Genomic DNA, 23,066 nt, shown 5'->3' with positions numbered 1-23,066 from the left:
AGCTAGGGGCAGCTGAGAGGTTGATGAGGGTTCGGAGGGCCCTGGAGGCCCCGTTGCCAGAGGGATCCTTCTCTTGGCAACTGGGGCTCCCTGATGCTGTGTGGGCCCTGGCACCCCCCACACCACCACAAAGCACCTCCTCTCTTCCTTTTATTGTCGTCCCAGTCACCTCTCTGTCAGGGAACGGTACACCCAGTCCTTGCCTATCTCTTCAGCATTGCTGGATCTGGAGCCCAGGGGGTAACAGTGAGACAGGGCCTCCACCTCTCGGGTCAGCTCCTGGAGCCGCCGCCTCACATCACGGGCATCGTACACTACACGGCCCGAGGAGCGGCACCGGGGGATGTCAGGGACGATTGCTGGGCCCCGGGCAGGCGGCGGGACAGGAGGGGCAGGGGTGCATTGCTCCTGCTCGGCTTGGGCCCTGGGCCCTGCTCCGCTGTTCTTGTGGCTCTGCGTCTGAGGGCTTGGGGGCGGGGGATTCACGGGGTACACATAGGCCTCTAGGCCCATCTCTGACTGCATCTCGCCTTTCAGGGGCCTGCCTTCTATGGTCTGCTGGAAGCGAATGGTCTGGGGAGTGGGCTCCACAGCATCCTGGGGCCAGGGACCCCAGAAGCCCTTTGTGGACTGGAAGCCTTCCCAATCTGCGGGGTGATCCCAGTTGTGGCAGCAGGCTGCAGGGTGCTGATGTGGGGACTTCTCCTCGTCGTCAGTGTCAGGGGCCCAGGCTACTGGGCGGTGGGCGCGGCGGCCTGAAGAGCCTCGATAGCGGTGGCGGCGAGTGGGTGGGGGAGTCACAGTCATTTTCACGGGGTCCATGGTGCATCGAAGGTGGACTGCAGGGGTGCTCTGCTTCGGAGGCTGGGTCTGCTTCCCAGGTGAGGATGACTTAGAAGCTTCTGCAGATCAAGGAGAGGCGAGAGGCTGGAAGAGAGGCTGGCTCCTACAGGGATGGAGGGGTAGGGTGCCAGGTGTTGGCGGGGGAGATGCTGCAGCACTATGGTGTCTGAGAGGGGAAAGCGGGAGGGGAAGGGGCTAGCTCAGGGTCAGGGCTAGATGGCCTGGCCTGGTTTCTGCCTCTCTGGTGTTCCTGGCCCCCCACTTACCTTTCTCATAAACAATATGGAACACTTGGTGTAAGAAGCCACGGAGTCTGCGCCAGAGCTAGGTGAGGGAGGACACAATGACTCTGGGCTGGCCCTGGCCACCAGGCCTCCCGCCACCGCCACCATCTGGCCAGCACCCTCCCACTTGACCCCACCCTGACCAGTGTCACCATATTGATGCTAATGTTAATGCAGATGATGAGGCCCAGCAGCAACAGGATGGAGTTGCCCAGATCCTGACAGTTGTTGGTGTTGGAGCTGTGATATGAGGCCCACCCGGGCCGTGGCCGCTCAGCCATGGCCATGGGGGTCCCTAGGGCCACCGGGGCCCCTAGGCCCCCGTCCCACACTGCACACAATATTCACGAGTCTGCCTGCCTGTCCCAGAGGCTCCTGGGGGCAAGCGGGTCACAATGATGCCAGGGCTCTCCCTCACAATGTGCCAAGAGGCAGAGTCTTGGGCCCCTATGGATGACCCTCCAGCCTGGGCCCAGGCCTTGGCAGAGGCTCAGCCCTTCACCTCGAATGCCTGTCCTGTAAGCCAGTCACTTGGACTAGCCCATGAGCCCTGTGGCCTGTTTGTTGGCCCCCATGAGTCCCAGCCCATTCCTTCGCACTGGGCTCAGGCCCCGGCACATACCTGGGCCCTGATCAGAACTTCCCACACGACCCTGCTACCGTGGCAACCTGACCCCAGCACCCATTCCCCCCTTTCCCTCGGAGCTCTAAGCAGCTCCCAAAATGGGCTGCAGGCTCGGATCACCTCCCTCTCCTCCTCACTGGCTGGAGTGGCCCAAAGACTCGTTTCTCAGAGCCCCCCCACTCCCCTTCCACTCACCCCTACGCCACCCCCATCACAGCAGGCACAAGCCAACAGTTAAATTTTTATATTTACAATATTCTCTTCATCTTTTGCCAGGTTTAAAAATGTGTACAGAGCCGCAACGGGTTGGAGTTAGGGACATGGGATTGTCAGGGGATTGTTCTGGGGAGAGGGGCTGGGCATTGGAGTCCGTGGCTGAATCATGGGGTCCCCCAGCCCCCCTCCCATGCCCCAGTTTGGGGGGCATCTGTCTACAGGGTTCAGGGCCCAGGTCTCTAGCATTTAGAGGGCATGGCTGTTTGGAGAGGAGCTAGACAGGCAAGGGAAGGGGTCAGAAAAGAATTAAGTTTCTGTGGGGTAGGTGGCAGAAGGGACAGGAGGCAGAGTTCTGGGGAGCCAAGACCAGGGATTCTGGATCTGGGTGTCAGTGGAAGACGGCACCCCACCCCCTATTCCAGTTTGGCACTAACAAACACAAAACACCAGCAGAAGAGGACACTCCCTCACTGGCGTCCCTTAAAACCCTTCCTGACATCGTCCTTCTCCCCAGAGGCCCAGACCCTTTCTCCTCGGGTGGTGTCCTCTCCAGTCACCTCACACATGTCCTTTCAAACTGTCCCTGCTGCTGTCCACCCTAGCCCCATCTCCCACCGCCCCCGCCACCTGTTCCTTGGCACAGCTGACCTCATTCCCCAACCTGTCCTGAGAAGCCTTTGTACCCCCTGCCTCCTCCCCTGTGCCTGCCCTGTGCCCTCCATGCCTCTTTCCTTGAGCTCAGGCAGCTGAGGGATGGGGGCCCGGCAGGGTCCAGGCAGGGAACGGCGGGCTGAGGGAAGAAGGTGTTCTCACATTGAGAAGAGGGAGACAGACATGGGAAGAGGGACACTGAGGCAGAGACGGGAGGAGTGAGACACTGTGGACGTAGGAGAGACACAAGCGAGACCCCCTTTCACTGCCACTTGCCTCCCTGGTATCCCACCTGTCCCTACATTTACCTGCCCTGGCCCAAGACTGGAAAATCCTTGGCACATTTGTGGGGTCTTCCCCCCCACACCCCTCAAACCCACCTGACCCAGTTTGGCACGGATGAGCAATGGTCTGAGAATGGAGGGAAAGGCTGTCCTTAGACCCCAGTGAGGGCTTTGGTCAAGCATGCATGGCCTCTGTGGGTGGCACACCACGCCCCCAAACTTGGCATCTCTTTGGGGAAGAGAGGGGCACCCCTCCCAGCTTCTTCAAGTCTGTTCCCACCTGCTGGGTGGGGAGGACCTAAGTGCTAGGCCTCAGGCCTGGGGCTGCCTGGAAGTGCTGGAGAGGAAGGGACTGTCTTCATGGGGAAAACACACATCCACACACAAGAACATGTTTGCACTCAGAGTGTGTCCTGGACCCACGAGACAACACTTTCCCAGGCTGCACAGGGATGCACGGATCTCCTCCCTTCCCCCCACCCGGCAGGGAATGTGTGTTTGTCTGTCTTGTCTGTCATCTGTGGGAGGCGAAGCCTACCCAGAGGACGTGCTTCATCTGACATGGGCCACGGGGGATAAACATGCTTCGCTGGGGGCAGAGGGGGCGGGGGGCTCTGAGCGGGAGGGGGGGGACAGCTGATTTCATCGCTACCTTCCCAGGCACGACCCTGTGTCGTCTGGTGGCCCAGGGTCACTGTCCGCCAACTACGCCACTTCCAGGGTCTCCATGGGGTGTGGGAGGGGGAGGAGGTGAGAGAAGGCATGAGGGAACAGGGGTCTGGGGTACAAATCCCCGCAGAAATTCTTTGAGGGGGCCAACATGTGTCCAGGGGGGCAAAAAAAAACCCTCACCCTGCACATGGGAAAACACACCCCCTTGTGAGAAAGCACACCTCCACGCTGCCACACACCCAAGACTGGTGTCCCAGTGGAGGGGACCGAGTGCCCCCCAGTTGTTCCAAGGCCCAGGTCCAGAGAAGAGAATGGGCCTCTGGGCATGGGAAAGACACCCATGGTGGTGAGGACGCCCATGTCCACCTGGCGCCCCTCGCCACCGGAGCCACACCACGGGGTGACACGTCCAGCGCGGTGGCCAGGAGCCTGCGGCCAGTCCTCCTCCCTGTCTTCGGAGCGGCCACCGCCCGCTGGCTGGGGGCACGGTGGGGGGGCAGGGGGCTGCGGAGAAGGGCCCCCGCCCCCACGCCGCCCCCTATACCCGAGTGGTGGAGTGGGGGTGCGGGAGCGTGTTGTTGTGGCCGGCGGCAGTGGGGGGCGGCGGCGGGAAGGGCCCGAAGGGGTGCAGGGAGGGGGGCGGCGGCGGCGGCCCCAGGCCGCTGGGCAGCAGGGTCAGCGCCCCGGGGGCCAGCAGAGGCACGTCGTCCGGCGCTCGGCGCAGGGCCAGCGTGTAGTCGGGCGGGCAGGCGGGGCGCAGGGCCTCGGCGGGGTCCGCCCCGACGCCCCCTGCGCGCTTCAGCTGCAGCGACACCAGCTCCTCCTCGGGTGGCAGCTCCCGGCCCGCGGCAGGCAGCAGGGGGCCCCCGGCCGGCACTCCCGAGCCCGAGCCCCCCGGGGGGCTGAGCCGCCGGCACCGCAGCTCCTGCCGCCGGTCCCGCTTGTAGTAGAGCGCAGCGAAGGCCAGGATGTTGAGGAAGAGCAGCGAGGCGCCCACCGCCACCGTGACGCTGAGCTCGGTGGAGTAGTCCCGGGAGTCCCCGGGGAAGCGGTCGTAGGCCCGCGGGCCCGGTTCGGGCTCAGGCTCGGGCGGCAGCGTGGCGGGCGGTGGGGGCCGGCGGGTGCCAGAGGCGCCGGGAGGCGGGCGCGGTGGCCAGCGCGTGGCGTAGGGCGGCAGGCGCGTGGTGGTGGTGAAGAGCTCCGTGTGCAGGTTGTGCAGGTGCGGCACCAGCTCCAGCCAGAAGGCCACCTTGTTGGCGCGGTAGTTGTCGCGCACGCGGGGCTTCAGGCCAATGTGCAGGTACTGCTTCTCCTTGCTGTTGAACTTGCTCCACACCACCTCCTCGAAGCGGTTGGGCTTGGTGTGGATGAACTTGGTGTCCTGCGGCACCGGCTGGTTGGGGTCGCTGCGGGCACAGGAGGGTGGGGAAAGGTGGAGTGAGGGGAAGGCTCCGCAGGAGGGTGGGGAGACCCACAGAAAGGAGGCCCGAGAGAGAGAGCGAGTGAGAGCGAGAGCGAGAGAGAGGGAGAGGGAGAAACTGCCAGAGGCAGGCAGGGATGAGGGCAGAGGGGCAGAGATGAAGAAGGGGCAGAGATAGGCAGAGATGAGGGCAGAGGGGCAGAGATGGGCAGGGATGACGGAGGCATAGAGAGAGGCAGAGAGATACCAGGTGAAAGAGGCTGCCTCTGAGATTGAGTGAGATAGACACATTTAGGAACAAAGAAACAAAGGACAGAGACAGTCAGGGGGAGACCAGCAAGAGAAAAGCAGACACAGGGGCAAGAGTCAAGGCAAAGGCAGAGACATCAGTGGATTTGAAGAGAGAGACGTAGAGAGAGTGAGAGACACAGACACAAATCCTCACAGATACACAGCCCAGAGCATCAGATGCAGAGCAGAGTGCCAGGAGAGACAGGGGAGGGAGGAGGGCAGGAGAGACAGACCTGGAGCCAAAGCTACCCAGGGAGCACCCCTCCCCCAAGAAGGACAGGCCCCTAGGATCTGACTGCTGAATCTCCAACAGGAAGCTCAGTGCCTGGCACAAAGAAGGTGTCCAGCAGTTATCTGGGTCAACAAGGCAATGATGGAGGAGTGACTATGAGGAGTGAGGGACGGGGCACTGAGCATGGAGGGGGTGTGTGCCTTGGCCTGCAAGTGGAGGGGCCCACCCAGCCCCACCAGCCGCCCTCACCCAGTCTTGGCGAAGTTGGTCCAGTAGGTCATGACCACAGCGCTGAGCATGACGTCATTCTTGGAGAAGTTGCAGGGGAAGAGGTCGGTGGCACCCACCATGGGCACGCCAAAGACATAGGGTAGCTCGTCCCCGTGTGCTGCGTCTGCCCACTCGGGCCGGCCCTCAGCCTGGCAGTGGTGGTAGAAGGTATAAAAGTAGACGGGGGACTGGTAGTCAGCGTGTAGCTTGGCGGTGGCCACAGCTGGTGCCACCCACTGGTGGTCTGTAAAGAGCGCCAGCAGGGTCTTTCTTCGCATCTCGCCATTGTCCCGGTCGGCCCAGTCTGTGTACATGAACTTGATGGTCTCCCGAAGCACATCCTTGCCCTCAGGGTAGCCATACAGGTTGTCCACAAAGTTGGAGACGGTAAAGTCAAAGGCGCTGGCAGACACGCCGTCCTCACTCTCTGCGGAGTCCTCCACAAACTTGAGGCCTTCTCCTTGGTTGACGCCAATAAGCATGTCATAGTTGAGGAACTCTCCCTGCTGCATGAGGATCTCGGGGTCATCGGGGACGACGTCACCGTCCACCACGGGCCCAAAGGCGATGTGGTAACTGGGGAAAAGGGGTCAGGGTCTCAGCACCTGCTCCCCGGCCTCCTCTCAGTGCATGGCCTGCCTGGCCTTCTGCTCAGAAGACCCTTTGCACCCCTCGGTAAAATCTCCTGAGTCCTCAGGGCACCTGGCCTCCTGGGAAGTCTTCCCAAAAGTGCTCTGTGGCATCTGCGTGCACTTTGGGCACCTCCACTCAGGGAAGGCTTCCCAGAGGAGGAGGCAGGGCTGGCAGAGGGACCCAAAGCTCACATCTCCTTACCAAGCGGAATGCCTGTGGGCACCTCTCCCCATTAACCTCCTGGGAACCAGCAAGGGAAGGGAAGGCCTGGCCCCAGCCCTCTCCCACCCCCATACCGGGCGGGCTGTACATCCTGGTCCACCAGCTCCCGGGAGGGCTTCCGGCGCAGACACTCCACGGCTTCGGTGCTGTCCTCGCGGTCACAGCCCACTTTGGCCGCCAGCAGGCGCGTGTACTTGAGTGGCTGGTAGTTGACAGACCAACTGGAAATGGCAGTGCCGCTCTGGGCGATGGCCTTCTGGAACAAGCCTGGCAGGACAGGCAGGCCTCAGGTAGGGCCACATCGTTAGCCCAAGGTGGGAAGAGGGACCTGGGAAGGGCCAGAGTGTGGGAAAGGGGATGGGAGGAGGGGCAGGCTGAGGGGTCGCAGGTACCTTCTGAATGGTGAGAGAGGATCAAAAGGTTGACACAGGAAGCCCCTGCCCCAGATCCAAAGATGGTGATGCGCTCAGGGTCACCCCCGAAGTGGGCAATGTTTTCACTGAGCCATCGCAGTGCCTGGATCTGGTCTAGGAGTCCATAGTTGCCTTTTGCAGCCTGGTCCCCGGTGCTGAGAAAGCCTGGAAGCAGACAAGGGAAGGGGCTTCCTGGGGGGGGTCAGAGCACCCTCGCCCCCTTTCTGGGCAGCTCAGTGCAGCCCAGAAGCCATTCTGCTTCTGCTGGGTCTGGAGGAACACCACCCCCCAGGGCCCCCTCCCAGGCTCCAGCCCCGAGGGTTGGCGGCCCACCCTCACCGAGCACCCCAAGCCGGTAGTTGAGCGTGGCTACAATGACGTTGCCATAGGCGGCCAGGACGGAGCCATCAAACATGTTCCCGGTGCCCTCCATGTAGGAGCCGCCGTGGAGAAACAGCATCACGGGCTTCTTCCCCGAGTCCCGGATATCTGCGTGGGGAGGGGGTGGGCGGTGGGCCAGGGTCAGGGGACAAGAATATAGTCAGACCAGAAGCAGCACCACCCAGCTCCCAGGCCTGTGGAGGACCAGCCTGGAGCTCAGGGGACATGTCACTCCCATCCCTGGGGGGCAAGACCGGATTCCCCTCCCTCCCTCCCCATCTAGCCCTGGCCAAAGGCCCCACCCCACCTCCTGCTGGCCTGCCCGGCACTTCCTCAAATGCCAGACAGACCTTCCAAGAAGCTAGAGGTGGGGGGGACCCTCCCCAGGGCATCTGCTGGATCCAGGGGACTCCCTCCCCACACACACACAGCAAATCTCCTTCCTGCTCCTAGGTAGAGCAAACTCCCAATGCTGGCACTAGTGCTAGAGATGATGGAAGGGTCCAGGCAGTTCCTCAGACTTGGGTCTCAGGTCCATGTGGTAGCCTGGTCTGTGGGTGAGGGGGTGCCAGCCTAGGGTCCCTGGGGGTTTGGTCTCCTCCCCGCCCTAATTCCTTTCTAGGTCACCTCCCCAGTTACCATGGCAACCCCCAGCCTAATTACTGTGGCAGGAGACAGGGTGGGAAAGAGCCTGCTTGATAAAGCCAGGGTACAGTTCTTTAGTCTCAGACCCACCCCCCAAACTGGCCTGACCCTGCACTGGGAGCCCCTCTTGCCACGTCCCAAAAGGATCCCATTAATCACTGCCACTGAGGAGTCACAGATTCCAGAAGAGGGTGGGAGTCTGAGTGGGCTTGCCAGGGTCCCCAAGGCCAGTACCCTTTGTTACAGCCCTCCATGATTCAGCCATGGTGCAGGGCTGGGGTCACCCTTGGCCCACTGCCCCTCCTCTTCTTTGACACTTGCAATCTCTGACTAGCCTGGGCATTCAACAAACCAGAGCCAGGCCTAGGCCTCCACGGCCAGTCCCCAACGGCTCTGCTTGCCTCCCTCCTCCCACTAGAAACTTTTCTCCTGCCTGCCTGCTGGGTGAGCCCACAGGACACTAAGACACTCGCCTCCACCCCTGCAGGCAGCTTGCAGCCTCCAGTCTCTTAGGACCTTCTCTGCCACCTCCCTCCACTTGGTGGGCTCCGCCCTCTCTGTGTCCTCTCCAAATCCTGCTCTTCCCCTGGTTTCAGAACCTCTGATGGCCTTCCAGCCAGACTCAGGCCGCAGTCTCCTCCCTGCCAGGCCCTCCTTTTGCCTCCTTACTTCTCCCCACTCCTCCCCACCCAGCACCTCCACTCCCGGTGTGGGGGGAGGGGGGGTCGGAAAGGGAAGGAGCAGGGAGGGGACCCTCCCGGGCACCAAGAATTCAAAACCAACAACAAAAAACAGGATCAAGAAAGAAGAAAGAAAGAAAGAAAGAAAAAAAAAAACCCAACAACAACCAAAAAGCCAGAAGCTCTCGGGGCAGATTCAACAAGAAAAGAAAAAACCAAAAACAAAAAAACCAAAAACCAAAAAGATCCGTGTTTTGTTTTGTTTTGTATTTTTTTGTTTTTTTGGAAAAAAAAGAAAAAAAAGAAAAAAGTTCTTTGCATTTATTTTTTTGTTTTTCAAAATTTTGTGGTGAAACTTCAAGATATTGGGCCCTGTGTTCAAAAATTTCCGAATTCTTTCATTTGCTCCAAATGTTTGTGTTTTCTGCATCTGACAGGCTTTTGAAATTGTAGCAGGTTTGTTTCTGATGTTTCAATTAGGTCATCAATTTGCCAACTTAAGATATTTTTTTCGAATGTAGTTTTGCTCCGAATTAAAGTTGTTTTGTTTTGTTTGTTTGTCTCAAATGTTACATTTCGCAAGTTTCCAAACAGGCCAAATTGCTGTCAAACTCTAAACATTTTATCCAATTCTTTGGTGTGTGTGGTTTTTGTTTTGTTTTGTTTTATTTTTTTTTTATCGGACATTTCCAATTTCTTTTCTCACTTATATTTTTGGCCATGTTTAGCTTTTCTTGTAGATTTGCTAGTGGGTCCAACATTGTGTTCGAATTTCATTTGAAGTTTTGAAGTTTTCATAATTCTTTTTTCCAATTAGTACAAATTTTTCTTTTCTTTTCTTTTTCATTTTTAGTTGGGAGGGAGAACAACTGAGGGGGGCCTTGAGAGCTGCAGGGGGGCATTTAGTTAGGGGCAGGGCCGTGAGCATCCTCTTTATCAGCAACCACATGCAGCAGCGGGATTTTTAAATCTACCTGTGTCTGGCGGATTGAGCGTCGCCTCGTCACGTTTTTTTGTGAGCGGACCTAAGACCGGGAACACAAAACAGAGAAAAAAGGACAATTTTGTGGGGAAAGATGGGGGTCGGGGGAGAGGTGGTGGATGGGGAGGGGAGGACAGGAAGCAGAAAAGGGGAGGGTGGAGGGCAGAAAAAATAAGCCAAAAAAAGCAAAATTTGTTTGCAAGAAAAAGAAACCAAGAAAAGAGAAAAACGTTTCTACAACCCAAATTTGTTCCCCTCCCCGGAAAAAGTCATGCCCCAAAGAAAAGGCTGGTTTTGGGGGGATGGGGTGCCTGAGTGGGCTGAGGCCTGTTTTAAGACATATTGGCTTGGCTTGTCGAAGTGTTTGCTAATTGCTGGAAATGAAACGGTGTTAGAGGTGGGGTGGGAGGGGAGGGGAGGCCCACCCTGAGCCCTAGGGAGACCAAGGCCAGCTGTGCCACCAGGGCCACCACTCACGCAGGCCCTCTTTTGGCCAGCCCAGTACCTGCCTGCTCCCCCAGGCTGAGAGGGAGGGGCTGGGCAAAAGGACCCATCTGGAGGGCAGAGCAGAGCGCAGGATGGAGTTGCCCACCCCCCTGCCCTCCGCCCTGCAGCTCACAGCCCCTGCTTGCCCTCTGCTCCCCACTGGAGGGCTGGGGCTAGGCCAGCTAGGGCCGCCTGCCCGCCCGCCCGCCCAGTCTCTCACCCCAACAGCATTCCTCTTCCATCCGCACTCAGGGGGCCTGGCTTCTCACCCCACCTCCCCGATGTGGGGCGAAGCAGGGAAAGGGGTCATCAGGTCTTGCCCTCCATCCACCTCTTCCCTCTGCACCCCCAACCTCATCCCCTACCCATGGCTACTCTCCCCCCACCAAGAATGGTCGGTCAAGTTCCCACCAGGGGCATGAGCACCTCTTCCCGACATTGCTCTAATGCCAAAAAGTCCCCCTCCCCAATTTGGGGTTCAGTCCACAAAGAAGGAACAGGAAACACAGTGCCTTGAGCGAGGCTGACACATAAGGTGTCAGGAGCTGCTGGGAGGCACAAACTGTTCCTCTTGTCAAGGAGAGGCCCCAGGACTGGGCTCAGAGTTTGGTTCCAGGCTTCTCTCAGAAGGGGGAATGGGTCAGGGGCCGATTCTGGAACCCAGAAATCAGAGGGGGTCCCTGCTGCAGATTGGTTTCTCTCACTGGCATGGGGAGGGATGGGTCGGCAAGGCCCAGGCCAGCCTCTGCCAGGCTTCTCCCAATTGGTGAGGATAGTCCCAAGGGACCATTAGGATTAGGGTCTGTTCTCTACAACAAGATAGGAATGGGGATGAAGTCAGGAGGGCATGCGGTGAGCGTGAGAATATTGTGTGTGTGTGTGTGTGTGTGCACGTGCATGCACGTGTGTGCGTGTATGCACACGTGCCTGCCTGAGTCAACCTCTTCCTTGCAGAGTTGGTGTGAAGATTTAGTGAGATCACCTGAACGTGTCAGGCCCCAAGCAGGTCTGTGATAAGCGATGGTTAAAAATATAGAAGGTGTGGGCATAGGTTAGGTGGTGTGGGGGCAGGGTGGACATTGTGTGTGGAGGTGTTGGGCTGGACAGCCCGCTAGGGGGAAGTCCTGGGAGGATGTTCCACATGAACATAAGGGGTGAGGAGATAGCCCCCTGAGGGGGACACAGGCATGAAGAGCCTACATGGAGGTGGGAGGGTGGGTGGAGAGCCCATGAGTGGAGAGCATGGTGATGGACAGTCTGTGTGGAGTCCCTGGGGTGAGTGATTCACCTGCCATTATGAAGCGCAGGCTGTTGGGGTAGGTGGCCCATGAGAGGGCAGGGGGATGTGGAGTGGATGGCTCTCACCTGGAGGGTATGGTGGTACTGGGGAGGCCGTGTGGAGTGTAACGGAGTAAATAGTCTACTGGGGTACTTGGAATCTGGATAGGATTGGAGTGGATGCTACTTCTGTGTGTTGTGGGCAGGAGTTGCTAGGAGGCATGGTTTCCATGGGAGGGGTATTACTGTGTTAGGGTGCATGGCTGGTATGGGGAAGAGAGGGTGGATGGTTGGAACGGGAGGTGCTGGGAGTGAGGCGTTAGCATACTTGATCTGCGGGTTGGGTGTAGGGTTGCTAGGTGTGTTGTCACAGCATGGGCTATGATACAGGTGATCTCCAGGTAGAGTTGGGTAAGTGATGCTTGGGAAGCGTTGAGGGTGTTGGGTACTGTGGTATGAGTGGCCACGTGCAGGCATTATTGAGGCAAAGGTCTCTGGGTGTTACTAGGACACACAATATATATCTATGGACACTGGGGAGCATGGGTCTATGTGGTGAGAGGGTACACAATTTCAGAGGCACTGGGAATTTTGATACATGGGATGATGGAGCACATGGTCCGTGCATAGGTTGGTTGGGTACATGACCCGTGTGCTGAGAGGTTGAGATTCCCAGTGCATAGTGGCCCTTGTGTGGTGGGTATTGGGTGCGTACAGGGATTCCTGGGTACCAGGCCTGTGTGTGCAGTTGGCAGAAAATGGCCTGTGGGAGGTGCTGTAGTAGAGGGTCTCTGTGGAGATGTTGTGTTCTGGGGGAGTGATGGGGAGTGTCAGAAGCATAACCTGAGGCCATTTATGAGGCTGGGCTTTGGGGCCCGCTAGAGTCCTGCTGAGTACCTCTGTTGTAGACATCTGGAAGGTACCCTGAAAGATACTGTGTGCTGAAGGTTGGCTAGTGAAGAACTTTCCGGGGGAGTGTGCTGGGGGCCGTGAGCACCATGGCAGTGACCTGGGGAGAGCTCCTTTACAAGGACAGCAGCTGCTGAGCCTCCTGAAGGGAAGATGTCTTCAGGGGGATGGGCGTGCTGTGTTGTGAATGGAGGGGCCCTCGACAGGGAGCTTCCTTGATTCTTCAGGGGTGCTCATGGGGGCCTAGGGGTCAGAGCTCTCCAAGGAAGAGGTGCTACACTCGGGTGAAGTGCCCTGAGCACAATGTGACAGATGGAAGTGTGCCCATGCACACTTGGAGGAAAGGTGGAGTCTCTGTTGTCCAGCAGGTGTAGAAGAACCAAAGTGTCCCTTGGGGACAAGCCAAGGCCTGGGGCTGGTAGGTGGGGCAGGGCTGGAGCAGGTGTCTAGGCAGAGGAGCGATGCTTCCGGTCCCTGGTGGCCCTTGGGGCCACACCATGTGTGTGCCTTGGCCGGAATGGGGGTCTACACTCCCAGCTGGGTACCTATGGCTCTCTCTGGGGGTGTTAGTCTGTGGACGGGTCCCTGGGGCTGTCCGGCAGACCCCAAACTGCCCTGGGAGGGACTACATCCCACAAAGGCTGGGTTCCGGGTCTAGGCCCTGCAGAAGCCTGGGGGGTCTGCGTGTGCGTTTGTGGGCAGTGTCCACGGGGCCCGGCCCAGTGCTCGTGCCCTTACCGTCCTCGGTGGGCACGTAGAGGTTGAGGTACAGGCAGTCCTCGCTCTGGTTCTGCACGTAGGTGGCGGCAGCTTCCAAGTTGTCGGTGAACCACACAGGCAGCATGATTGAAGGCAGCGCGCCGTGCAGGTTCTGCGGGCAGGCGGGCGGCAGGGTGGTGGCGTTGCGCACGCCGGGCCACGAGGCGGGGGCCTCGGGCGGCTGGAAGCGGCGGGCGCCCAGGGGTGGCGTGGCGTAGGGCACACCCAAAAACTGCACGACCGGACCCAGGATCTCGTTGTTGAGCTCGCGCCGCACGCCGCGCACTCGCCCGTAGGCCGTGTTCACCACCGGAAAGCGTTCCTCCCCGAGGCTGCTGAGGCCCAGGCCTGGGCTGCCCGGGGCGCCGCCACCGGGACCCCCTCCCCCCCGTTGAGCCCCTGCCAGCCCCACCAGACACAGCGCCAGGAGCCACATGCTGATCGGGGGACCCCCCCTCCCTCCCCGGGACCCCCCCCCTCGGAGAGAGAGAGAAGGGGGGGAGAGGGAGGGAGGCCCCCCCTCGCCCCAGTAGGGAGGAGGGGGCAGGGGGGAAAGGAGGGAGGAGGGGGGCCGGGAGGGACCTGGGTTAGACTGGACAGAGAAAGGGTCTGTTCCTCTCCATGGAGGGAGCAAGGGGTGGGGAAGGGGAAGGAAGTGGGAGGAGGTGAAGGTAGGCCCGACCTGCAGGGAGGAGGGACAGGAGGAGGAGGGTAGGCCAGAGACAGACAGACGGACAGACAAACAAAAATACAGAGAAGTGGAAGAAGGGAAGGGGAATCGGACAGGGCAGACAGAAGGGAGTGGGGAAACAAGAGACAAGTGGTTAGTGACTTGGAATTCAGACCAAGTTGCCCTCCCTTCTTCCTCCCTCAGGTCCCCTGGCATCCCCCCCATCCCGGAAACAGCAGCCAACCCCCAGCCCCAAAGCAGGGACCCAGATAGAAACATCTAAGGCCAGGGAAAGGGTCAGGATGTGGTAGACATCCAGAACAGAGCCGGAGGAGAAGGAGGACCAGCTCCCCAGATCCAGCATCCTGCCCCCCCAACCCTTCCAGCTGCTCTATCCCTCCCAAGCAGGCTCCCCTCCAGGACTCAGGAGTCCCAGTTCCCACCTCTCTGGGAGGGATGAGATAGACAAGGAAGAGAAAATAAAAATACCAAGTCATTAATTAGCAGGAAGTGGCGGGTTTGTTGATATGTGTTAATTACTCCAGAGCTATAATTTCACAGCACTGAACCCCCACCCCAGGCCAGACTCCGGCCTTTCTTGGGACTACCACAGCCTTCCACCTTTTCCTCCTGGCAACAGCCCATTCCCTAAGGATCAGTGCATCAGGGGAGGGGGGGAACCCCTTCCCTCCAGGTCTTCCTCATTTCTTCCATTAGAATTTAAGGTGCCTTGAGGCAGGGGCTAGAGTAGGGAGGGGATGCTGCTGGAGGGGCAAATCCAGGGACAGATGCGTGATCCTGCAGCCGGTTGCCGGGCGACAGGATGCTGCCCCGCAATGTTACCTCGGCAACCGGCTGCAGCTTTAACCCTGGAGGGGGGTCTGGAGGAAGAGGGGAAGGGGCTGGCTGGGTTATGGTGTACATTCCGGGCAGGAGGGCAGAGGCCTGAGTCAGAATGCTAGAGTTTTTCCCAACCTTACCATAGAGAAAGAAATGTGTGTTGAGGGGAGCGGGAGATTGGGGCATAGAAAACCCCTAAAAGATCCGCCTCTTACTCCTTGTTGGCCAATCAGAGCCTAGCCCCAGTGACCAGGCCTCTGGCTGGGGAGAAGGGGTGCTGAGGTGGGTTTGGAGGGAATCAGATGCAGCCACCGGCTGCCCCCCCCCCCGCACACCCCTCCCCCGCCAGTCTCCAACAGCCTCAGACCCCAGATGCCTCCTGCACGCGTGGCATTCTGACCCACGTCCTGGGGGCAAGCCTCGGCTTTCTTCTCATCCCATCCCAGCTATTTACCTCTCCTTCCCCGTGCCAGCCCCCCACAGTCGCTGCTCTGATGCCTGGATGCTCAGGACAGCAGGGGCAGGACAAGAGACAAGATCAGACCGAAGGGGCAGACACCCAGGTCATTTCGGCAAGCCCCCCTGCCGTCCCCCCCCCCCCCCCCCAGCCACCAGAGCTGTTTGCTGACGCGGGGTTTTCAGAGCCAGGCGCCAGCCCGCGGGTGGCTCTCTGCAGGTGTCAATTTATTCCAGAGATGAGGACACAGGAATCCTTACCACACACACCCAGTCATGCCCTCCCCCTCTTCAGGTCCTCTTAAGCTCCTGCTCCCCCATCAGAAGGAGGGGGCTTGGGGCTGGCTCCCTCAGGATCTCCTCTGTCCATGCCAGGCTGGGTTCGGCTTCCATGGCCCCCCACCTCTCCCCCTCCTACTAACAGGGTCTGCCTCTGCTTCCCCCCTTTAAGGTACTTTGGGACCCTGGCCTCCTGGCTGCCAGCGTCTCTCCCTTCTTCCCTCCCACTGAAGCCCTCCCCCATCTCCCCTCCATAGCGCTCCCTCAGAGCATCTTTCCCGGCCTCTTCCAGCTTGCTCTGGCTTCTGCCTTGTCTTTTTCCATCTCTCTCTTCTCCACCTCCCTCCTCGCCTGTTCCTCATCTCTCTCTCTCTCTCTCCTCTCTCTCTCCTCCAAACCTCTTCCCCACGCTTCTCCCTTAAGCCCCTTCTCTCTCTCCCCTCTTTCCTACCTCTGTCCTCCCCATTTTGTCTCCCCATCTCTGTCTGCCACATCTTGCTCCCCCCTCCTTCTCCCAATCCCTCTGCCTTGCTCTCCCCGTTTCTGCCCGGGGCCTGGCTCCCCCAGCCGGGGAGAATTGAGGGAGGGGGGCTCAGGCCGCAGGCCCCCCTTTCCTGCAGTGGGGAGAATGGCTTGGCCAGGAAGGGGAGGAGGAGGGGGAGGGGGAGATGGGAACACACGGGGTCTGTGGGCCCATTCAAAGGATCATTCATGGGCTGGGGAGAGGCAGAGACAAAGAGACCGAGACGCAGAGACACGGCGAGAGCATCCCTAGGCGGAGACACGCAGACAGAGCAGGCTGGGAGGAAACCAGGCTCAGGGAGAGAGATGGGGGAAAGGAGACCCCAGTGGACCACCACGCACCCCACCCCCTCCACCCGGCCCGGCTTAGCTCCTACCTGGCTCAGCCCTGGGGCCGTGGTGCCTCCATCCAGGGCTCCGAGTAGGGGGCGGACGGGGCTTCAGGAGGGGGGCGGCGGCCTCTGAGCCCCCGCGGCCCCGCAGGCCCAGCCCCCGCCCGCAGCGCCTCACCGGGCGGGGGAGGGGGATCGCCCCAGCCCCGGGGGGCGGGGCCGGGATCCAGTCGATCCCCGGGGAAAGGAGAGATAGGGGATGGGGTCAGGAGGAATCGAGAACAGGGAACCCCGCAGTGGGGCCGGCGGAGCGAAGAGGGGGCAACGAGGAAGGACGGTATTGGGGATCCACAGGCTCCGTGGGCTGGCTTCGAGGGACCAGAAGGCGGTAGAGGCAGAAGATCCTAAGGGATCGGGTGCGGGAGGAGGTGTCTACGGCAATCCCCAGGGGCCCAGAGCCCGGGAGCGCAGGATCCGCGGTGCAGGGGCAGGGATCCAGCCGGAATCCTCGGGAGGGGGAGGGATCTAGTCGATCCCGAGGGCGGGCGAGAGGGGGAGGTCCAGGGAGTCAGAGGAGGGCGGGAGCCGAGTCTAGAGCCCCGGAGTGGGGGTCGGCAGGGCTCCTAGGAGGGGAACCGGGGGCACGGGGGAGGCTTCGGGGGCCGCTCAGCAGCCGGGAGGCCCGGACTCCTGCCTCCGCGCGCCAGGGCCCGCCCGCCCCGTGTCCATCCCAGCCCGAGAGTGATGATCCGCCGGCGGAGCAGCCGCAGCAGCCCCGCGCGTCACCGCGCGGCCGCCTCCCCCGCCCCCTGCGGAGAGAGCGGCGCACACCCCTCGCTCGCACCCGCCTGCCCGACCGCCCTCCAGTGTGGTGGGATTGGAGCCGGTGGAAGGGGGCGGGCGCGGACAGGCCAACGGCTAGCCAGCCGGGGTGGCCTCCCCCCTCCCGAGGTGGCCCACCCTCCAGGCTCTGGGGGTTGGTGGGCTGGGGCCGGCTTGGAAGGGGGTGAACTCTAGGGGGCGGGGCATCATGTGAAGAAGGCGGGGCCTCGGGCCGGTGGGAGGAGCCATCTCGACAGTGGGCGGGGTTTGCCGGCGGTGGATGGAAAGCGGCCGCCTCTTTTTGGGAGTGAGTCTGGTTTCAAGCTGTAAAGGAGGAGCCAGTGGGGAGAGGGGCGGAACCTTGAGTGGGGACCGGGATCTTTGGAAATGGGCCGGAGGTTGGGGGGGTTGGTGTTCGAAGCAGCGATCAACTTTGAAAGTGGGCCAATCCGTGACGCAAATCCTCTAGTCCCGCCTCGCAGCCCCGCCCCTTCTGCTCCTCTCCTCCGCCTCTCATTGGCTGTCGTTTCTCCGCCCGCCAGACCGCCTCGCCACTCAGCAGAGGTTTTACAAAGGCGCAAGTACCCGAGTGAGGACCTAGACGCCGAAATGAGCGCGGCCCGGATTGGGCACCTATGGACCTTATTTGCATGGGAGGCCGGGATTGGCTTGAGTCTTGGGCGATCTGGGCGGTGTTGGGCCGGCGCATGACCGTCCGCTGCCATGGCCGGGTTTGGGGCAGCTTTCCGCCGTTTGGGCGCCTTGTCGGGAGCCGGGGCCTTGGGCTTGGCCTCCTACGGGGCGCACGGTCAGGGGGCTGCGGACGCCGCGGACACTGCGCTTGTGACGACCGGGGTGGGGGGTGTCCAGTGCAAGGGTGGGGTCTGTGGGAAGTGCCAGACAGCCCTCGGAGCCCTGACCCTCTTAGAGCCCCCCAGCCGGGTCCAGTCAGGTTTCCAGAAGTGCCCATGCGCGTTTGCACCAGCCGGAAGCCTCCCGGGGACGTTCCTTCTCTCCGGTGTGCCCCCGGGTCCCGTCGGGCGTTGGGGCGGTGGAGGCGGGCGCTCGGACTGGTAACCTTTGCTTCTCCTTCCACAGGCGCCCAGTTTCCGGATGCCTACGGGAAGGAGGTGAAGTAACTGCTCTGGGGCTCCCCAGCTCCCGGGGCTCCGGGCGCCCAGAGTTCGGGGTCGCCGCAGGGAGTAGGGGCGGGACGGGGCGCGGGGCTCCGGAGCGTGGGTGCCCGTGGGCGAGGCCAGCTGGGACTCCAGCTGGGGGACGAACGGGGTCTAGGCTCCAGCGTTGCTTAGGAAGTTCCCCCGCACCACACCCCCACCCCACCTTTCTCTTTTTTCTTACAGCTCTTTGACAAGACCAACAGACACCACTTCTTACACAGCCTGGCCCTGTTAGGGGTGCCCCACTGCAGAAAGCCCCTCTTGGTAATCCTACCCTTGCCCAACCTTTGTCAAGCCCCGCCTTGCCCCCTTTTGGTCCCCTTTTCTTACTCGCCTGTATTCTTCCCTGTGTATCCTTCAGGCCGGGTTACTGCTAGCCTCTGGAACCACCTTATTCTGCACCAGCTTTTACTACCAGGCTCTGAGTGGAGACCCCAGCATCCAGACTTTGGCCCCTGTAGGAGGGAGCCTGCTCATCTTAGGTTGGCTGGCCTTGGCTCTTTGAGCTTCCTTGTATTTGATCTGGGTGCTTCTTTGAGAGTTGGAGCAAGGAGGGGATTAAAAGAGAAAGGCAAATAAAGAACTTGAGTCTTTGTTCATCTTGGAGGAAGAAGGGTAGGGATTGTCAACCTCTGAGCTCGCTCCCTTTCCTAAGACTGAATCTTGGCTCTGGGGATACTGTTCACTTCAAGTTAACTTTTTATGAAGTTCTTAAATCGATGGGCAGAGTCAGAGAGAGTGCTGGAAATAAGGCAGAGTCTCACTGAAGTGCTCTTTGGAGTCTGGGATTCTGTGTTCTGATAAAGCCTATCATGTGGTTCTGACGCCCACTAGAATTTGAAGATGACTGTAGGGTAGTGGTTTTCAGCTTTGTCTGTCCACAAATTTATTGAGAACTTACCCTAGAAGTCAGAGTGAAGGCTAGGCAGCACAAGAGGAGTGCCCTTAGTTCTAAAATATTTCAGGGTTCAATCCAGGGACAAATTAACATGTATGGGGGGGGTCAGGAAATGCTTCACAGTGCTTGAGACGATCCTTAAAAGAGCTCTATTGCATGGAGAAAACTGAATAGAGACAGAGGTGGAAGGGAGGAGTAAGGGGCTCCATGATCTTCAGTGTGGGCGGAATTTCTGAGTTAGGTAGGAGAGTGAGAAAAGATGGCAAGGCGGGCTGGAAGAGCCCCCACAGCATGTAAGGAGCTGGAGGTGATATAGGGGGTGGTACTTTATGAAGCCAGTGCTCATCAAGTGTTAATTGTGTGTCAGACACATGTTACAAGGAAATTCAACCGCGAACAAGGCAGATGCCATCATTTCCCTGTGGCGTTTCCCATCTAGTAGTGGAAGCGAACAACTCAACATACAAATGTGTCATTATGAGTTGTGCTTTGTGCTTGCAGGAAGAGAACAGGGAAGCAGATGGATGGTGAGGGTAGTGGGGGGGGTGTGCTCCCTTAGATGGGAAGGCCTCCCAGAGGAGGTCCCACTGAAGCTGGAGCCAAGCATATACAAAGTTGGAGGGGAAGCATAATCTAGGCTGAGAGAATAGCTGGCAAATGGGCTATAAAGGAGCAGTTCAAAGTCCTTGAGGCAGGAGAAAAGCCAGCGAGTTGGAGAGCAAAACCAGTGTGGGGCACCTGGGTGGCTCAGTTGGTTGGGTGTCTGCCCTCAGCTCAGGTCAAGATCCCAGGACCCTAGGATTAACCCCCGCATTGGGCTCTCTGCTCAGCCAGAGGGCCTGCTTCTCCCTCTCCCTCTGCCTGCTCTCGGCCTACTTGTATTTTCTCTCTCTCTCTCTTTAAAAACCAAAGCAAAACAAGCCAGTGTGGCTCAATGGGTAGTGATGCAGGGCCCCAGATGCTCAGTGCAGGCTTTTGCAGGAAGTGGTAAGCACATGGAATTCATCTGTAAGTCAACAGTAACTTGTTGAAAGGTTAAGGTAAGCATGCTAGGATCTGTTTTATGCATTTCAAAGACTTGGAGAATGCATCAGAGGAAGGCAAGGATGGCTGTGGGGAGACCAGTCAGGAGGCTCAGGTAGGAGATGATGGTGGTGGCTTGGCTTAAGGTTGAAGAGGTGGTCAGAAGGGCCCAATTCAGAATATACTTTGAAGGTAGTACTGATAGGACCCGCTGATGGATCATATTTAAGGGGTGAATGAGCAGGAGACTTCTGGTCTGTACCCCCAGCTAGCTGGAGGCACCATTACTCAGATAAGAAAAACTGAGGGAAGAGATGGGGGGAGGCAGGTGTGCAGGGCAGTTTTGGGCAGGGTTGCTTCTGAAATGCCTGGGATGCATACAGACATGTAGCTGGGGAGCTCAGGGAAGATCTGGACTCAGGTGTCCTCAGCACCCCAACTCTAGCCAATCTTCCTTCCCATCTCTTCGCCATAATCGCCCTTGGAAGGATCTCATAAGTCACTAGGGCATCCTAGTTGCCCGATCCAATGGGTGACTTTCCATCTCGTCTTCTTTGGCCTCTGCAGCATTTGACACAGTTGGCCACACTGTCCTTGAAACACATTCTGTTGCTTCTCTGATGCCACTCCTGGTTTTTCCTCTCACTGTGGCCGCTTTGCCACCGTCTCCTTCACTACCCAGTTTAAATCAATGGTTTTCAAATTTTAATGAAAAAAAGTTAGAACATATATATATATATTTTTTTTAAATGTCAGCCTTGTTACTTTCCATTTCTGTGTATGTTTCATCAAGTGCATATCTGTGATTTGTTGGAGGTGAATGCTTAATTTTTCTGACAGTCTGCATTCAAAAAAGTATGATTATTTCTCTAAATGAGAAAAATTTTAGGTAATCTCATGGAGCCCCGTATATTTACTTACAATCAGCATACTTTTAAACCTAGGATTTCGGGCAGCCTGGGTGGCTCAGTGGTTTAGTGCCGCCTTTGGCCCAGGGCGTGATCCTGGGGTCCCAGGATCGAGTCCCACGTTGGGCTCCCTGCGTGGAGCCTGCTTCTCCCTCTGCTTGTGTCTCTGCCTCTCTCTCTCTCTCTTTCTGTGCCTCTCACGAATAAATAAAATATTAAATAAATAAATAAACAAACAAACAAACCTAGGATTTCTATCCCACCCTACTGAGCTCCAGAGTCCCATAGCAGCGGCAGTGTTGGCAGAATGTTCTGGGGGGGGGGGGGGGACCTGAAGGATGCGGTGATGTGGAGGGGGAGGGCTGTGTTCCAGAACCAGGCAGGAGCTTTCCAGGCAGCCCTGAAAGCAGAAGAGAGCCCGCTGCTTTTGAGACCTGAGAGAATTCCTGGTGGCTGGGCTTGATGGCCAAGAGGGGGCAGTAGTGAAAGATGCGCAAAAGGACGGGCCAAATACTGGATGGCCTTGGGCTGAGGTGTTGTTAGGCTCTCTTCTGAGGGCAGTGGGCAGCCATGGAAGCATTTATATCCAGGGAGGAGGCATGATTTGAGGTGTATTAGTAAAGCACAATATTTTAGTGAGGACCACAATAGAACCGCAGAGGGAACCTCCAAAGTGGCCCAGAGTGCCAGTGGCAGAGCCAGCACTGAACCCCAGGCTCCAGGCTCCCAGTCCAGGGCTCTTGCTGCATTTCCATCCTTCACCCCAGCCAGAGGGTGTGGGACAGGGAACAACCAAGTGGAGGAGACCCCAACATCCAGAATGGCCACCCTCTCTGTAATGTGATTCCCTAATACCTCAGCTTTGACCCTGCTAGTGGGCAGGGTTCCCGTGGAGCCAGGGTAAATAGGCCTGCTTGGTAACTGGTCCCTATTATTACTGCACAGTGCCTCCAGTTCTCAGCAGTCCTGCAACGTAGGGGGAAGTGAAGCCAGCAGAGTTGGAGAAACTTGTTCTAGATCACAGCTGGGGCTGGTGCAAGCTGGGATTCCAACTTCTGTCCGACTCCCGAGCTAAGTTCTTTCCTTTTTTTTTTCTTTTCTTTTCTTTTTTTTTTTTTTTTAAGATTTTATGTATTTATTCATGAGAGACACACAGAGAGAGGCAGAGACACAGGCAGAGGGAGAAGCAGGCTCCCTGCAGGGAGCCCAATATGGGACTCAATTCCAAGACCACAGGATCACACACTTAGCCGAAGGCAGACGTTCAACCACTGGGCCACCCAGGTGCCCCAAGTTTTTTCCTTGTTGTACACAGCAAGACACTCCGACTTGAGCAGTGAAGACAGACCCTGGTAAAAAAAAAAAAAAAAGATGATAATCTGATACCATGGGATCAGTGTTACAAGGAGATACTCTGGTGGGCTCCTTTTGCTTCTGGGGACTGGTAAATGTTTCTGTCCATCCGCTGGGTGTCAGTGTGAACAGTTCACCGGGAGAAAAGGGACACACCATAGTGTTAACATGTCAAGAGGGAGAACAGGATGGAGTGGTAGGCAGGAAATGATGAAACAGAAAGAGCAGAGGCTGACTGGGAAGGGCCTCCTGGGCCCACCCTAAGTCAACTTTAGTTGACTTTTTCTCCCAGTCTGTCTCCAGGCCATCTCCAAGGCCTGTTGGCTGAATGTGTAACCACAATTAACCATTTCTCACCACCTGCATTGCTACCACTCCAGCCCCTGGCCTAAGCCCCAGGCATGTCCAACCTAGCTTTTTGCAAGAACATCCTTCTGCCCTTGGCCTACCTACAGCCTACTCTGGACAAAGCAGCCTGAGAGAGAGAGAGAGAGAGAGACCGACTGACCCTGTAACACGGTGGTCCTCAGCCTTTGCTGCACAGTAAAATCTTCAGGGAATTCTCAAAAAGCTCTACTGTCTGCATCTTACCCCGGATAATTGACTTGA

At 58.4% G+C, this 23,066-nt stretch overlaps 3 protein-coding genes across 4 annotated transcripts; 1 reads left to right on the top strand and 2 right to left on the bottom strand.

The window, feature by feature from the left end:
* Positions 1–165: 165 nt before the first annotated feature.
* SPEM1 (spermatid maturation 1) lies at positions 166–1,414 on the bottom strand. Its single transcript, XM_041770167.1, has 3 exons — positions 1,271–1,414; positions 1,110–1,167; positions 166–902 (listed from the first exon to the last, which is right to left on the bottom strand). Exons 1-3 carry the CDS (start codon positions 1,412–1,414, stop codon positions 166–168), a joined length of 939 nt encoding a protein of 312 aa, XP_041626101.1.
* A 566-nt stretch (positions 1,415–1,980) lies between these two features.
* On the bottom strand, positions 1,981–17,218 carry NLGN2 (neuroligin 2). 2 transcript variants are annotated; one of them, XM_041772812.1, is made up of 8 exons: positions 16,321–17,218; positions 13,156–13,858; positions 9,737–9,787; positions 7,396–7,545; positions 7,036–7,221; positions 6,718–6,910; positions 5,768–6,364; positions 1,981–4,981 (listed from the first exon to the last, which is right to left on the bottom strand). In XM_041772812.1, exons 2-8 carry the CDS (start codon positions 13,610–13,612, stop codon positions 4,114–4,116), a joined length of 2,502 nt encoding a protein of 833 aa, XP_041628746.1. In that variant the 5' UTR covers positions 13,613–13,858; positions 16,321–17,218; the 3' UTR covers positions 1,981–4,113. The 2 variants fall into 2 exon arrangements, with proteins under 2 accessions (XP_041628746.1, XP_041628747.1); XM_041772813.1 differs by lacking the exon at positions 9,737–9,787.
* Positions 17,219–17,784: 566 nt separating this feature from the next.
* TMEM256 (transmembrane protein 256) lies at positions 17,785–18,855 on the top strand. The gene is made up of 4 exons (XM_041769911.1): positions 17,785–17,905; positions 18,196–18,227; positions 18,459–18,539; positions 18,637–18,855. The coding sequence occupies exons 1-4, from the start codon at positions 17,821–17,823 to the stop codon at positions 18,778–18,780; spliced, it is 342 nt and encodes a 113-aa protein (XP_041625845.1). The 5' UTR covers positions 17,785–17,820; the 3' UTR covers positions 18,781–18,855.
* Positions 18,856–23,066: the final 4,211 nt, after the last annotated feature.

Source organism: Vulpes lagopus, chromosome 10, assembly GCF_018345385.1.
Source record: "Vulpes lagopus strain Blue_001 chromosome 10, ASM1834538v1, whole genome shotgun sequence".
Taxonomy (NCBI): Eukaryota; Metazoa; Chordata; class Mammalia; order Carnivora; family Canidae; genus Vulpes; species Vulpes lagopus.
Note: the sequence above shows the minus strand (reverse complement) of the source record. Positions and strands in the feature narration are given on the sequence as shown.

What these genes read in the sequence shown, in the direction of transcription:
- SPEM1 (XM_041770167.1), bottom strand. Translation starts at nt 1,414, where the DNA reads ATGGCCATGGCTGAGCGGCCACGGCCCGGGTGGGCCTCATATCACAGC. An exon ending in GCATCAATATGGTGACACTG is followed by an intron (nt 1,168 to 1,270) that starts GTCAGGGTGGGG and finishes TCCCTCACCTAG; the next exon opens with CTCTGGCGCAGACTCCGTGG. An exon ending in CCATATTGTTTATGAGAAAG is followed by an intron (nt 903 to 1,109) that starts GTAAGTGGGGGG and finishes CTTGATCTGCAG; the next exon opens with AAGCTTCTAAGTCATCCTCA.
- NLGN2 (XM_041772812.1), bottom strand. Translation starts at nt 13,612, where the DNA reads ATGTGGCTCCTGGCGCTGTGTCTGGTGGGGCTGGCAGGGGCTCAACGG. An exon ending in CTACGTGCCCACCGAGGACG is followed by an intron (nt 9,788 to 13,155) that starts GTAAGGGCACGA and finishes TCCCGGTCTTAG; the next exon opens with GTCCGCTCACAAAAAAACGT. An exon ending in ACCAACTTCGCCAAGACTGG is followed by an intron (nt 4,982 to 5,767) that starts GTGAGGGCGGCT and finishes CTGTGCCCGCAG; the next exon opens with CGACCCCAACCAGCCGGTGC.
- TMEM256 (XM_041769911.1), top strand. Translation starts at nt 17,821, where the DNA reads ATGGCCGGGTTTGGGGCAGCTTTCCGCCGTTTGGGCGCCTTGTCGGGA. An exon ending in GGCCTCCTACGGGGCGCACG is followed by an intron (nt 17,906 to 18,195) that starts GTCAGGGGGCTG and finishes CTCCTTCCACAG; the next exon opens with GCGCCCAGTTTCCGGATGCC. An exon ending in ACTGCAGAAAGCCCCTCTTG is followed by an intron (nt 18,540 to 18,636) that starts GTAATCCTACCC and finishes TGTATCCTTCAG; the next exon opens with GCCGGGTTACTGCTAGCCTC.